This window comes from Miscanthus floridulus, chromosome 1 (assembly GCF_019320115.1).
Source record: "Miscanthus floridulus cultivar M001 chromosome 1, ASM1932011v1, whole genome shotgun sequence".
NCBI lineage: Eukaryota > Viridiplantae > Streptophyta > Magnoliopsida > Poales > Poaceae > Miscanthus > Miscanthus floridulus.
This window is the reverse complement of record NC_089580.1, coordinates 131,617,991-131,634,094: the sequence shown is the minus strand read 5'-3', so window position 1 is coordinate 131,634,094 and position 16,104 is coordinate 131,617,991. Positions and strand designations below refer to the sequence as shown.

The 16,104-nt window shown below is 42.5% G+C and overlaps 1 protein-coding gene across 1 annotated transcript; it reads right to left on the bottom strand.

Moving 5' to 3' along the window:
• Positions 1 to 637: 637 nt before the first annotated feature.
• On the bottom strand, positions 638 to 2,409 carry LOC136493709 (arogenate dehydratase 2-like). The gene has a single exon (XM_066489837.1). The coding sequence runs from the start codon at positions 2,138 to 2,140 to the stop codon at positions 887 to 889; it is 1,254 nt and encodes a 417-aa protein (XP_066345934.1). The 5' UTR covers positions 2,141 to 2,409; the 3' UTR covers positions 638 to 886.
• Positions 2,410 to 16,104: the final 13,695 nt, after the last annotated feature.

Sequence of the window (16,104 nt, the reverse complement as noted above, 5' to 3'; positions counted from 1 at the left end):
CTGTGGGATAGCGCAGCAGGCAGTGGCTAGCGCAGCCGCCCAGTGGCGACGTGTGGTGGCTGCCGGCGGGCAGGCGAGCGGGGGCGACCTGGAGCGCTCGATGGGGATTGGGGAATTGCGGTGCGGATGCTCGATGCGGACTGCGGACAGGGAGAGAGGCGTGCGGCCCTCGATTGGGGAATTGGAGAGCCAAATTGGGCCCTTACTGGGCTAATCAAACTGACCAAACAAAGGCCCAGTGTCTTAGCAGCTCAGCAGGAGTCTTCTTCGTCCTATCGTTGCCTCGTTCGTTGGCTCGTCGCCATGGCGCAGCGCCGCAGCTTGCTCGGCAGCTCGCGTCCTCGGCAGTCGGCAGCCGAAGATAGGGAAGAAGAGGGGGTCCGGGGGTCCGAAGCTACGCCACCGGTAGCTGGGGCGGCCGCCCCACCCCGCCCCTAGGGCAGCTCCGCCAGTGAGTGGATGTGCATATCAACGCAGAAAGTTCAGTGCTGAAAAGTGAAAACATTACATACATGATTTCGATTCTCAACATCCTAGCCCTGCAATAGCAGAATGAAAGTTTGTAACATAACAATACCTATAGCACGAGAAATTTACAAGAGAGAATCCAGTCATGACCAACAACAATACGTACATCTTAGTAGAAACATCCTTCAGCTGGCATCATCACCAAGCTTCAACCTAATCCAGGAGCAATAGGAAGATTCTTATTGCATCTGTACAAAAATTACGCATAAGCAAGCAACTAATCTAACTAAGTGAAGCTGGTTTCTGAATACTACTAGCTAGATCTGACAGCTTCGTCCAATTAACAGCGAAATCACGGCAGACTGGCTAGCTAAATTCCGACTGCTCTGGTTCACCATTACGATGCTGAACCTTAAAGTCACTGCAGGTCGTAGACGGTGGAGTCGGCGGCGTAGCAGCCAAGCACGCGCACGAAGACAGCGAACGTCTCGATCTCCTGGATGGCCTCGCGGACGCGCGGGTCGTGCGCGGCGCCCTCGCAGTCCACGTACAGGACGTGCGGGAACGCGCGCAGCGTCGGCGCGCCCCGGGCGCTCGTGTCCAGGATCATCACTGACGGGCGGGCGCCAGCGCCAGATCCGGCAGCCGCGGCGCCGTCGTTGTTGATGACCTCCAGCTTGGTGAGGTTGATGTTGCGGGAGGAGAAGGCGGAGAGCACCTTGAGCACCACCATCATGGAGCCGCCCCGGTGCGCGACCACCATGCTGGTCTTGGCGCCCGCGGCGGCGGCGTCCACGGGCGGCGCGGCGACGGGCGGCCTGGAGAGGAGCAGGAAGCGCGTGACGTTCCAGGACTCGTCCTGGAGTCCGTGCGCGAGGACGTCGAGGCCATACAGGTCGGCGGCGCGCGGGCTGGCGATGGCGGCGGTGTCGAGCATCCGTTCGGAGCGCAGCATCTCGACGGCGCCCGCCGTGTCCTCCACGGGCTCCGGGTCCACCCCGAGCCGCGCCAGCGCGCGGCCGCAGTGCGCCAGCGCCATCGGGTGGCTGATGACGCGGCGCACCTCGGCGGCGCGCACCCCGGGCATGGCCAGCAGGCAGTAGTGCACGAAGAGGTTGATCTCCTGCACCACCACCAGGCCGTGCCGCAGCAGCAGGTCGTAGTTCCGCAGCGCGGTGCCTTCCATGGTGGACTCCACAGGGAGGACGGCGCGGTCTGCGGCGCCGCGCTCCACGGCCGCCAGCGCGTCCGCGAACGCGCGGCACGGGACCGTCTCGCACCCGGGCAGCGCCGTCTTGGCCGCGAACTCGCTGTAGGCGCCCGGCGCGCCCTGGAACGCCACGCGGAGCCCGGAGCCGTCCTGGAGACCCCCGCCCCCGCCGCCCGTGCTCACCGAGAGGTGGATCCGGTCCGTATGCCCGTTGACGTGCCCGTTGACGCCCTTCTTGCCGCCCTGCCCGTTGACGCCCTTCTTACCGTGGCCGTTGATGTGTTGTGGTGCCTTGCCGTTGGGCGCCGGCTTCTCGGGCGCGTGATGGCCGTTCACGCCGCCGTTGATCTTGTTGGCTGCCGCGGGGACGGGGACGAAGGAGGAGGGCCTGCTGTGCCTTGTCCGGCGGGAGCTGGGGAGGAGGAGGTGCTTGGGGAGGTGGAAGGAGGAGGTATAGGCCATAGAACGCCGCGCCGGGGTGAGGAGGTGGAGGAGGAGGAGGAGGCGCCGGGAGGTGGAGGTTGGGGGCGGGGTGGGGTTCCCTTTAGCTTAGCTTAGCTTAGCAAGTTAGCAGACAGGGGTGGTGGGCGGAGGCTGTTGACTTTTATAACCACGGCACGGCAGCGGCCGGCCGGCGTCCAAATGCCGAGCAGGCAGCCAAGTGAGCAAGGACGGCGGTGGTCCGGTTGCTTTGCTGCCCACGACTACAATAATTGTCCGCTACCGAGCACTGCTTTGGCGGCCGACCGGTTATACGTTTTGCTTTGCTTCTAGATGCTTTGCATCATTTTATATCATTATAAGATTACTTTCTTCCAAAAAAAAAGAAAAGATTAAGAGTATTGACCAGTGAGTCAGTGACCACTCCGCGAAACGGTTTGATTGGAGCGTATCCCCGATGAGGCGACAAGTCATCCGCATTTGTCCCTGGCGTTGTTAAATCTCTTCTTTTGTCATTTTTTGGCTATATAAATCTGAATCCATTGGTTACACCACCGTCCTCCTCCTCCTCGACACGTCACCGTGAGCTCCACCCCAAAAATCACAAAGCATACCCAGCATCGCAAATCCAGATCGCAAAGGTCATAACCCTTGCCTTGTGTATTTAGGGCAGACTGCAACCATCTGATTAATATTATGAAATATTGTGAGAGAAAAACACTGTTCGTTCGCTGAAAAGTGCTGCTGAAGTAGTGCACCCGAAAAATGACCTATATCTATCGAAAGCCTTTCAAGATCACCGGGTCATGTTAAACGTGTGAGATTATACTGTGACTTGGATACCTAACACCAACATTGCAAGTCTGCAACAAAAAGAGCTGTGGATGGAACACGGACAGCATGGTCGTTTCTCAGCGAACGCTCCAGACTTGATCAATTGTCCGTCCCAAGACTCCCAACCAGTCGCGCTCGCTCTTCAAATGTCCAAGCAGCCGCCGTCGTCCCCGTTCAGACGCTCGCAAATCCGTAGGCCCGGCCGCGGATGCGCGACGGTTTCGTCTGATTTGGACGCGTCGGTGAACGTGAGCTCCCGCGTTGGCACCGCCCTAGAATTTGCATCCGATCCGGAGAATATTTGCTCTTGGCCGGGAGCCGGGCGACGCTGTCTCCCCTCTTTTCGCCTTCCCAGGTAATCTGATGCGGTGGCAGCGGATTTTCTGTCGCGATTTGACAAGATCGCAAGTGTTTTTCGATCTGCAATGGCTGCTAGTGGTAAGCGATAGCAGGGCCGTGGGCCGAGGTGGTGATAAGCTCTGGGAAGTAAACCACGCGTCTGTGCGTCCATGAGCGGGTTAACATCCCCACCCGCTGGCCGCCTGGCCCACCGCAGTGACCCTCGGTGCCACGGGGAGGAAGAGGAACCAAGTGAAGTGACACTCTGACAGTGAGGTGCTCTCAAACCCTCACTTTCTATAGGATATTCCACGTGGTGATAAGCGTAGTATATAGGATATTCCTGCGCTCGGATTCTTTTTTTTCCCCGGTGCCTTTCCACTTTTTTTTTTCTCGCAGTGACTTCCCCAGTTGGCTTTATAAGCTCAGGGAAACAAATAGAAAAGGGAAAAGACGACTTTGCTTTTTTTTTCTATGTGATGTGACCGAATGAATTCGTGCTAGGGTGAAAGAGAAAACAAAGTTATAAGGATGGTGTCTTCGCAGACGCGTTAGAAAGCAAAAATAAATCTCATAAAATTCAAAAAGATCTAATCATATTTACTCTTTTTAAACATGAGGAATCATTTACAACTAATAATTCTCCATTTGAATTAGGAGGATTGATCCATGAAGTTTTTTTTATACAGTTAGAGATACTTTGCAAAATATGCAAGAAAGCCATACGCCCTCCAAGAGTTGGGCAAAGAATATAAATGGAGCATATAAAAAGGAAATGAAATGCTTTTAGATAAACCAGATGAGATGGATAAAAAGGAAAAATCGACCCATTGAATCCAAATGAACTAAATCTTCATCAGAGCAGAGCTTTTAAGAGAAAAGGAATTGAAGTGGTATCAAAAACAAAATTAAAATTTTATGAGAAGGAGATGCTAATATAAAATATTTTCAGTTAGTGGTAAATGGAAAACATAGAAAGTCTCACATTTTCTAGTTGGAACAAGAGCAAGGTAATATGCGTTGAAATTAAACTTAAAAATATATTACGTATATTCTAAGAAGTTGTTTGGTCCACTACATAACAGTGAAGTGTCTATGGATGAGTCACGATGTGACAATATTCCTCAGGTTCCAACACAAGAAAGCATGCTTTTAGTATCATCTTTTTCAAAAAGAGGAGGTAACAAAGGTCTTTTTCAAATGTACCATAACTCTTCTCCTGGTCTGAGTGGATTCCCAATAGAGTTCTATCAAGGATTTTGACACGTGCTAAAAAGCAACATGATGACGATGTTTGTGGAACTCCATGCAGGGCACTTTGCCTCTTTTTAGCTCAAATTTAGTACAATAATTATACTATCAAAGAATAATCATACAAAATAATTCCAGCAATACAGACCTATCTGTTTGTTGAATATGAGCTTTGAGATTTTAAAAAAGGTAGCCACAAATAGTCACAAAAATTGCTCAAAGAATTACTAAACCCTCTGAGACAATGTTTCTACCAAGGAGAAATATTATGGAGGGTGTGGTAATCTTGCATGTAACGGTGCATGAATTTCGTATAAAAATAAAATGTTGTGATTTTTAAGATTGACTTTGAAGAAGCATATGACAAAATTAAGTGAGAATTCCTACAAGAACTCTAAAAATGAAGTGTTTTGATCCTATTTGGTGAAGAGTCGGTAAAATCATTTGTATTATGAGGTTATTGTAACATCCCCGCCTAAATGGACCGAGCTAGGCCCAATTGAATAGTGCTGGGCGGGGGGGCACTTTAGCTGAGTGGTACAGTAGTTGTGAGCACTGTAACGCGGAGTTGGTCCGGCCCACAATCTGGGGGTACTGTAGCTCGGACCGTACGCAGGGGCTACCGTAGCTTCGTGGGCACTGTTCATCCGAGGTTTAGTACCGGAAACTGATGGACGGCCAGGCTAGCTTAAATAGCCAGACCAAGGACATGTAATAACCTTCGGTTAACCGTTTTGGCGAAATGAGGACAAAAGCGTAAGCAGGTTGCTACGTAGGTGGGGCCTAACCCTCGGTAGAGTGGGCCTATGTCGTGTGCCGAGCCTAGGGTGTTACAGTTATATAGGGATAAAGTTAAAAGATCAATTGGGATCAAATTTTTAGACCAAGAAGGACCTACTACAAGGTGGTCTACTATCCCCTGTATATACACTATTCAATATAGTAGTGAATATGCTGGCAATAACTTTGGCTAGAGCTAAGGAAGTCTATCAATAAAAGGGATAGTGCCTCATTTAAATGAAGATGGCTTGTCCATACAATGAGGAGGCATGTGGTAAAATTTGCTCTGAAACAAATATCTTAGAACTTAAGCCAAGTTAGTAAGAAAGCGGGAGGCTCACACTTTTGTCAAGCTTCATGTGAAAGACTAGTTCCTAAACCTCAGGAGTTTCAATCGGCAGAGTGGACACCAGATTAGGTTTTCAGAAGACAAGTGGTTACGTACCTAAGCTTTGAAAGTCTGATACACTTCATTGTTAAATATTGTTCGTTGAGAACATGTAACATAGTAAGTGCTTAGTTCGAGTCCTCTTAACGTCTTCTTCAGAAGATTTTTAGTGGGCAACAAGCTAACTGATTGATACAATACAGATGCTCGTACAACTTTTATTACTCTAGATGAGGGTTTGGATCCTTTCATGTGGAGTCTTTACGAAGATGGCACATAGTGAAGTCTATATATAGTTATTTAGTCAATAACGTAATAAGGTTACACTTAACACATAAAATTTGGCATATGAAAATACCTCTCAAATAACTTTCTATGTGGATAAAAGAGGTGTCGTCCTTACCAAAGATAATTTAGTGAGTATAAATTGGAATGGTAGTAAAGTATGCTACTTTTGTAGTAAGTTAGAAACTATCCAAGCCCTTTTCTTTGAGCATCATTATGCTAAATCCCTATGTCGTGTTGTTCACTTTGTATTAGGCATTCAACCTCCATATAGTACAAAGGATTTGTTTAATTCTTGGTCTAAGCAAGCGGTTAAATCTTAGATCTTTGTTACTGACAAGAGATGCAGCAGTTTGCTTGGCAATTTGGCTTAGTAGGAATGGATTTATGTCCATAATGGTCAAACATTTTTTTTTTGCATGTACTTTTCAAAGGGACAAACTAGCTTTGATTCTAGGCTCTTTTTACAACACACTGATAACCATAAGGGTCAGTTAATTTTATCTTGCCAACTTCTAGAAATCTAAGCAATGTAGTTCTTTACTTCCCGTGGATGGCCTTTTAGATTTCGATTGATTAATAATGTTAAACAATATTTTATTTTTGATTGTAATTTTGTGGACTGATGCCTCTTTTTGAAGAGGTTTGAAACCAAGAATTTTGATTAAGGGGAACCATTCTTGTACCAAAAGTGGCGGAACCAAGAATTTTGATTAAGGGAGCCGGGCAAACATGATGACATCTCATAAGTGTGATAAATATATACATCAAGTGTATGTCTCAATAGTTTTCAATGCTTATGCATATGTAGTTAGTATTCATAACGAAAAATCACAATATTATGACAAAAAATGGGTGAACTGATGACTTGTTGGGTTGTGCATTGAAATATTGATAGGGGTATTAAAAAAAATTTCACTGTGTTGGTGGGGGGGGGGGGGGAGCCACGGCCCCTGCCACTGTGCACCAATGAAGCTAACGGTTCATGTTTGATTCCTTGAAAAAAGTTGCCACCATTGACCACACTTGTCTAACATTTGGTGCTTAAAATCTTTGCCACACCTTAGTGACATAAACAGAGTCTTTGCCATGCTTGTTTGAAGCATAGATGTACATTCTTTAATAATGAAAAGAAGTATGTAGCTTCATCCCCATTAGAATGGAATAAGTCTAACTTATTACAACTCAACACTTCTAGGCATGCAAAGTAGTTTAAAACAAACACTACTCAATACTCCATTCTAAATATCGAAGACCATCCAAAGGACACAAGGGCTTTATTGTCATAGCCCCAAAAGTTCAGCAAGTCCCCCACCACGAGCGCTTGTCGATCCTCACACTGTTGCAATTGGTCCCAACCCCAAAGGGAGTGGGTTATCCTGAATAGAACCGGCAAAAGAGATTTGGGTCAATATTTATTTTTTCAAAAACTTCATTCCTTGTTATCCAGATTGATTATAAAATGGCTAATGCACCTGTCAATAAAAGAGAAAAAAAGTTTTATCTTTTTCTAGAATACTAAACATTAAATAAGTTTTGGGATTCTGAAGTGAATTAGTTTCTAGCACCATATGGCCCGCTCTCTACAAAAAAAAAAAACTAGTGTGTGAGCACTCAAAGAAAAGATGTTGGATGATAGAGAAACCTCTATAAAAAACCATGGCAAAAAGGATCTAATAGTAATAGAACTATATTGAGCATGCGACACGGGATAAGCCAAAATGCTTAGACGCTGGATAAGCCAAACCTAGCTAGTGCAGTCAACTGAAGTCAATGCTACTTAATTCATTGTTGGCTTTGGTCACAAATGGTGGGCAGGGCAGGCGTCATTGCTCATTACAAACCATTTAGGTTCCGTTCGAACGTGGCCTTAAAGAAAAAACAAGTGGCAAAAATTCGCACCGCACGGCCCTACCAGCGCGCTCTCGCTTGCGTCACGTCCCTCCCCTGTCATGTGTCAAGAAGAGAATTAAGCGCCATGACAGTATGGGGCGTATGGCACGCTGGTCTGGTAGGGCCAGATCAGGCGATCACTAGTGCATCATTACAAGCACCCGGCACCACCGGCGCGTCGCCGTCGGGTCCCCATGGCATATTTGGCATTAGGCATTGGCACGTCCCGTCGTCATCAGTCATCACCAGCCCGCCGGAAGCGCTAGGCTCCGTAGCTCCCGTGATCCTCGAGGAATAATATATGATCACCTTCTTGACATGGCCAAACTTGACGATTCCAAGCTCCAGCACCCATGTTTACTCGAGTTAATAAAGCTCAGCGAGGCGTAGTAACAACTTTGTCACTTGGGATGAAAACGGTCGGGAACGGTCAGGAAAATATCTTAACCACTCTCGCTCCTGTATTTTTTTGGTCGGGAACGGGAACGGGAACAGGAAGGCCGGACGGGAAAACGAATCCGGTATTACGGTATATCGGGAACGGAATATTTCGAACAGAAACATGTCGATTACGATAGGGAAGCGGTAACACAAAACGGGAACATCGATATATGTAACCACTTGAAATAGTGAGCTCGATGCAACAATAGCAACCATGCATAATCCTTATGCAAACAATAGCAACTAGTGAGCTCATCAGAATATTTATGCAAATAAAACTACAGAACTACCAAAAAAAAGAAAATGGAAAAGAAAAATGAATAAAGGGCCAAACCTTGCTGCTCCTGGAGATCTACAAAGGAAACCAATAGATGGGGAATAAAAGAAAAAAAAGTTAAAACCAGCGCATCAGCTCGTTTGTCCCTGCCTCTTTTCTGGCACGCATGCACAAGACACTAAGGCAGGCATGCCGCAAGCAGCAGCAGTGCACAGATTAGTCCCACCTCGCCCTTTGAATCAGCACTGGCACGGAGGTAAGTTATAAATGAAGCCAGGCTAGTTGACAGGAAGCGACTCATCCTTGGGCCGGAGTTGCGGACTAGCGGGCTGTTGGGCTGGGCGCCTGCAAACACGGGAATACCGTCGGGATTTTTCCCGTTAAAATCCGGTAACCGTGGATTCCGTCCGTTTTCCTGAATAATTTTCCCTTTTCTGAATTTTCCTATGATTACGGTATACGGTCGGTATTTGCGGTATACGGTGTCAGTCGGTACGGGATCTTCCCGTTCCTGGTTTCATCCTTATTTGTCACATAGGAGATGTACGACCAGCTCTCAGATCTCTTATTACTGCTCAGTAACTATGGTGAGTCTTGTAGTAAGTATTACTTATGCTTAGACCGTCTCCAACAGTCCGAACCCATACACGACACGCATTCGGTGGATTAGGTAGCGTACAGCAAATGGATGCATGACCCAAAACTTCCATTTTCCAATAGCCCACGCATACTCCACTCGAGCCCCGACTTCATCGCCCCCATCCCCAGTCCGCCGCCCTCGCGGGTGGCACGCCAGTGGCCCCCTCCCCCTCCGACTCCTTCCTCCCTCTCTCTCTGTTGTGATTTGGTGTAGGAATAGAGACCCAAATCCTCTCGTGTCCTCTGGAATTCGTCACTATGTGATTTTCATGTGATTTTGTTCTTCACTGTGTTCTTCGTTCCCGTTTCTTTCCCCTTCTTGATTCGTGCTCGATTTGAGTTTTGCTGTGAGATTTATTTAGTCAGATTGATGCTTTGACGAGTGTTGAACAATCCTACCAAGTGGTTTGAATCAATTCCACTCGTGCATCAAGATCCAAGCCGATCTTCATTTTGGAGGAAAAACTCGTTCTTGCTCGAATTTCTTCGATTTACAGAGTTACAGTTTAAATTGAGCAATGATCTCCTAGGAGTAGCTTTTTATCTTCATTGCGAATTGATGTGCAAAGGTTGGGAGCTATCCATGAAGATTTGAGTCAGATTTCATCGGTTTTCTTGGCCGCTCCTTTTCTGTTCTTCGCGTGCGCTCGTTGATTTGGCTCCTGGCCGAGCACACCAGCAGCGCCCGGCGCTGATTGGCTCCAGGCCGAGTAGCAGTTGCCCGCACTGCTCCTGCCATGGAAGACTTTGCGTCCTGGAGAAAGACGACGCAAATAAGCATCCGGTTGGCCTCGTACCCAAAATGCATCCTGCGATTGTGTCTTCTGTTGGAGCCGGTTTTCTTCAGCTAAAACACTGTGCACGATCGATTTTGGGTTTGCGTCGCCCTTTGCTTGGGCTGTTGGAGACAGTCTTACAACAGGAAAAAAAAAGTACATATAATCATATAAATTTGATGATGACAATAAAGGTGAAAAACATTCTTAAAAAATAATCACATGCAAATATAGATAAAACTAAATGATGCACCTAAGCAACAGAATAAATTATGTGCCAATTGGGTTATATTTCTAAAATTGAGAATATACGCAGCAAAATAAACTGACGGAACAAATCAAGATGTGGTGTCTGAGCTATGGAAGGAGGGGATTCGGCAGAAATCTTCGGGTTCGAACGGCCGGACCCGAATCTCATGCCGAACGGTGCCTTCCCGCGCTCTCGTTCGCACGTCGCACACAATATTTTACGAGGCATAAATTATTAGCATAACTTAGTAAATATTTTTTTAACAATATTATGTAGACAACTTATCATGATAACTTTCTATGTAAGTTTTGAAGCCCAATTTTTATTCATAAGTACTTTGAGGCAAACTTGTTCATAAAAATTTCTGAACATAACTTTTATAAACACAACTTTATATAATAAATTATAGGAATAACATAACTTATTCATGTACGTTATTATTGTCTAACATCTTTTGAAAAATGTACATACAATTTATCCAACACATTTTTTATGTAATTTATTTTGATCAAATCTCTCAACATATATGATATAAAAAAGGAGAAAGAAAAAACAAAAGGAAAAAGGAAGTGAGAAAATAAAATCTGATAGAGAAAAGAAATGAAAAATAAAAGGAAAATGAAAAGATTAACTGGACGTCAGCCTATGAACATGAGAATGGATAAATTGCCGAGCTCAAGGTGAGAAAAATGGAGAAAGAAAAAAAAGAAAATACCGAAGAACGGTAGATATAGAAAGATAAAATTACCATCTACTACCGGCCTTGTACATGTGAAAGTGAAAGGAAAATAAAAAACAAATGTATATAAATACCACAACAAAAAAACTCGATCGATCAGCAGTAGGCCCCGTTCGGCTTACCCAGAAGCCGACTTGTTCGGCTTCTTTTTTTTCAGCTGGAATAGTATTTTTCTCTCACAACGATTTAACCAGAACAGTGTCTTTCAGCCAGTTTCAGTCAAATTTCAGCAAGCCGAACGTTGCCTAAATATACAAACTAGAGAATAGGAACCACACGTTGGACAGCCGGAATTAATTACCACAAGATGCAACTAGCTTGAAGCATGGGTCCACCACATGCATCCTTAGATAGCAGAAACATTCGCTCCGTGTGAACTCTCGCCAAACTGGATTTTATGAATTACATAACTTATACACATATGTTTTGTTGTCTAACAATTTTTCATATGACTTGTTTCAGACAAACTTCTAAATCTAAATTTGTTCACAATATCTCGAAAAATTGATAAGTTAATATGAAAATAGAAATTAAAATAAAAAATTAGAAGAAGAAGAACGAAGTGAAAACCGTATGGACATGGATGACTCGCTCCAAAGTCTAAACTGGACACTGCACTGCAGAAGAAAAAAAAGGGAAAAGAGAAAGTGGGCCCTACTATAGGAACCGTTGGGGTTATCCCTTTAAAGCAAATATATCCACCTAAAAAAAAAAGCGCATGTGGTCTTTGTCACTGAAGATATAGACCGCTGGATTTGAGACAAGCGAATGCTCGTGGAACTGGAATTGGGACTAAAAGCGGGTGAAGTCAGTTTTTTTTTTTCTCTGTTCGCTTGGCTGATAAGTCATGGCTGAAAGTACTGTTGACTGATTTGTTGTGAGAGAAAAATATTATTCATTGGCTGAAAAAGTACGACTTATAAGCCAAACAAATAGAGCGAAATTTGTTTCTTCACCGGATTCGATTTTTCATGACTGTAGCAATAAGCTAAAGACATTTCAAACCCTGAGCCTATCTCTATTAGGTGGCATACCCTCTCTCCATCTCTGGATCAGGACATGGAAGGATGTTAGTTTGGCCAAAGTTAACTTGATGTTAAACTTTATTACTGCTCCTGATTTACTCAAAAGTGCAAAGGAAAAGTGCATTGAAAAGAGAGATAGTAGGAGGGGACCTGACCTGACGTCCTGACCACTTGATATTTGCATGCAAATGATGCATACGATCCTATTCCTATCTGATTCGGATAAGAATCCGGTCCACCAAGTGACGCGACCCCTGCATCCACACTCCACAAAGACATACCACATGATAAGCTAAAGAAATTGCCCTGCAACGAAAAAGTAGCGTGACATAATGTAGGTGGTTCCATGAGATTGATGTGTAGCCTATTCGCAAAAAAAAAAAAGATTGATGTGTAGCCAATCCGGCAAGCCACGTATTATGTTAAAGAAACACTCCAGATCATTTTGCCCATGCTGGTGCTGGCATGCTACCATGCAGAAGAATAAAACGAAAGATAATCATTCTAGAAGGCAGCTAAGGTCGTCTATACGTACGGAGAGTACTAGTCTAGTGGGAGTCTGGTTCGATAAAGCAGAACAAATTGGCAGGGGCAGGCTAAACCAAAGAGGAAATTATTTTCTTGGTCTAAAAAAAATTGCTGGTCGTCTTTTTTTTTTCTTGAAATTGCTTATTTGGCCCTTAAACGAATTTTCTTTGGCTTCTTGACCCTTCCGTTAGTTTGATGGGCTAACGGTGTTAAGCTATACACTAAATGACTCTTTTACCCTTGGCTTGAAAAAATATTTATTGAAAAAATAAAAAATAATGATTTCATCCTTGAAAAAAATATTGTAACTTATTTTGGGAAATTATTGATAGAGGCAGCTGAAAGACATGTGAACTATAGCCTTTGGTGTGAGGGGGAAAGAGTTATTTTGCGTATAGCTTAACACCGTTAGCCCATCAAACTAACAGAAGGGCCAAAAAACCAAAGAAAATTCATTTTAGAGCTAAATAAGCAAGTTCAAGAAAAAAACAACAACAAACTAAGGAGCACTTTTCTAGGGCTAAGGAAGTAATTTCCTCGAAACAGAAAACCTTTCCCATCCTGGCAAGCAAAGCAAAAACATTATTATTACCTTGATCTAGGGGGCCACTGACATGTAATATTAGCCCACGAACGACCTAGGGAAGAAGGCCCGGTCCCATCCTGCAACTCGGCCACCAGCCCACCACATTGTTTGCTTCTTCAAATTTGACTAAATTTATAGCAAATTATATTAATATTTATGTCTCTAAATAAATTTATTATGAAAATATGTTCTATGACTAATCTAATGATGCTAATTTTGCATCAGAAATATTAGTTATTTTTATATATTTTTAATTAAACTTTAAACTGATTGACTACTGATCTTTTGAAAAATTGATTAACTTCTCGAGAAGCGAGAATTGCGTTTTTTTCGACACCCTCCGAGTCCCGGGGGCTGCTAGGGTCCGGCTGTTCGGACCCTATGCTCGCGCCGGCCGGGAATTATTTTTCGCGCCACTCGCGGAGCGCGCGCGGGCAGACTAGCGGGCCGTTTGTTTAGTGCGGCGCCGTTTCTTCAATTTATGGGATATATGATATATGTATTGAGCTCCCAACGATCCGCGCGCGTATCGCGTGCTCGATGGCTTTCTGAGCATTCCCGAGCAATGCATGACGAGGCTGTGTGGTGCTCGCGTATTCGTTCGTCAATTTTAGGCATGCACAAGATGCATGGGCTCTGTACGTGAACAAGATACATGAGCTAGCTTGCGTCTTTTCTTCATTTTCACAAGTACATACGTGTACACGTACATAGTTTCTCTTTCTTTTCTTTGCTAGCTAGCACAAATGATCGACAGCTAATAAACCAGCTAGCTTATGATCCTGGTATATTAGCAAGCTATATCATTGAGTGAAGACTTTGAACCATATACTCGACTCACATATACGTCGAGTATGCAATTTTAGAGAAAAATACATGGACGCCATATATACAAGCTGCCCGGCATGACGAACCAAGCTAAATGTTAGCTTGCTTCTCTCATATATTTATTAATTAGCACACGTGAAGATGCATGCATGCTTCTTTAGTAGCATATATATATATATAATACGAGCCCATGCACATATGAACACGTTACATATGGCTACATTTATTTTGAATATTTTGTATAAAATCTCATCAAACAATAATATTGTTTTAGAAAAAAAATATCATGTGACATCTCATAGAATATAGAAAAATATATGTAAGAGATAAAACAAATAAAAAAGATAGTAATCAAAAGTAATAGATAAATATAAAGAAAGAAAAAACTAAAACACCAAAGAACATCACATAGAAATAGAAACTACTTAAACAACTAAAATATACCATAGAACATTTCACGGATACTACGTGGATACTCAAAGATAATCGTGAAACATCTCATTTATATGATGTGAACATTCTAAAAACATCACAGAACATGACATGTATACCATGTGAACATCACAAAAAACATCATATAACACCACCTGTATAGCGCATAAACATCATCAAAATAAACCATAGAATATCACATGTATACTACATGAACATCACATGTATATTACATGAACATCACAAAACATCACATGTATATGTGAAAATTACAAAACGCATCATAGAACATCACATGTATGCTACATGAACATTATAAAATACATCACAGAACATCAAATGTATATTACGTGAACATCATAAAATATATCATAGAACATCATATGTATAGTACGTGAACATCACTGAATATATCATAGAACATTGTATATATACTACGTGAACATCATAAAATACTAACAAAACATCACATGTATAATACCTGAACATAAAAAAATATCATAAAACATCATATGTATACTACATGAACATACAAAAATGCATTATAGAACATCACATGTATGCTACGTGAAATATCACAAAATATATCATAGAATACATCATAGAACATCACATGTACAACACACATGAACATCACATTTATATTACACGAACATCATAGAACAACAAATGTATACAACATGAATATCACAAAAATACATCTTAGAACACAACATGTACAGTATATGAACATCACAAGATACATCATAGAACATCACATATACACTACGTGAACATCACAAAAAATATCATAAAACTTCATATTTATACTACGTGAATATCATGAAACACATCATAGAACATCACATATATACTACACGAACATCACACTTATCTCATATAATATAGAAAAAAATATTAAAGTAATTAATTAGAGTAAATAACTTAGTAAAAAATTCATATAGAAACATGAATAACAAATAAAAAATATATAGAAAAAATAAATCAATGAATAATTTAAATAAGAAAGGAAAAAAGAAAATTTAAAAATTATATGATATATGTATCTTATGTAACATATGAAATGAAAAATTTTAAAATAAAAAACAAAAATAGTTCGTATAGTAGTTAAAAAAGAAAAATTGAAAAAAATAGAAAAATAAATAGAATTAGAAAAACAAAAGATTCCGAAAATGAAAGAGAAGGAAAAAACATATGAGAAAGAAAAGGAAAAGAAATATAAGAAAGGAAAGAAAAAAAAAGATAAATGTACCAACCTATGGGTGAACATAGAAAACAAAAATGGAATTAAGAAAATTATTAGAGTAGAAGAAAAAAGTAATAGAAAATAAAATGAAAATAATAATAAAAATCACATAAAGCAAAAAAGTAGAGAAAATAAAAAAATGAAGGATGAAAAGGAAAAAAGAAAAAGAAAAGAAAGAAAAGAAAAGAAAAAAAAAGAAAATAAATGAGAAGAAACGAGAAGAATAAGGAAATATAAATAAATAAAAAAGAAAAACTAAAATAAGTCTATGTATATAGACACATACACGCTCTTGTGTGTTCACGGTACAGCCTAATCAAGCAAACTTCCTCGCTCGCTGGCTTATACACGAGAGAGAACGAAAAATGACAACTCTTACGGCCCGTGCGGCCCATATTGTAGGATTGACCGCTGATTTTGAAACTAGCGGTCGTCCTTTGCTGATTAG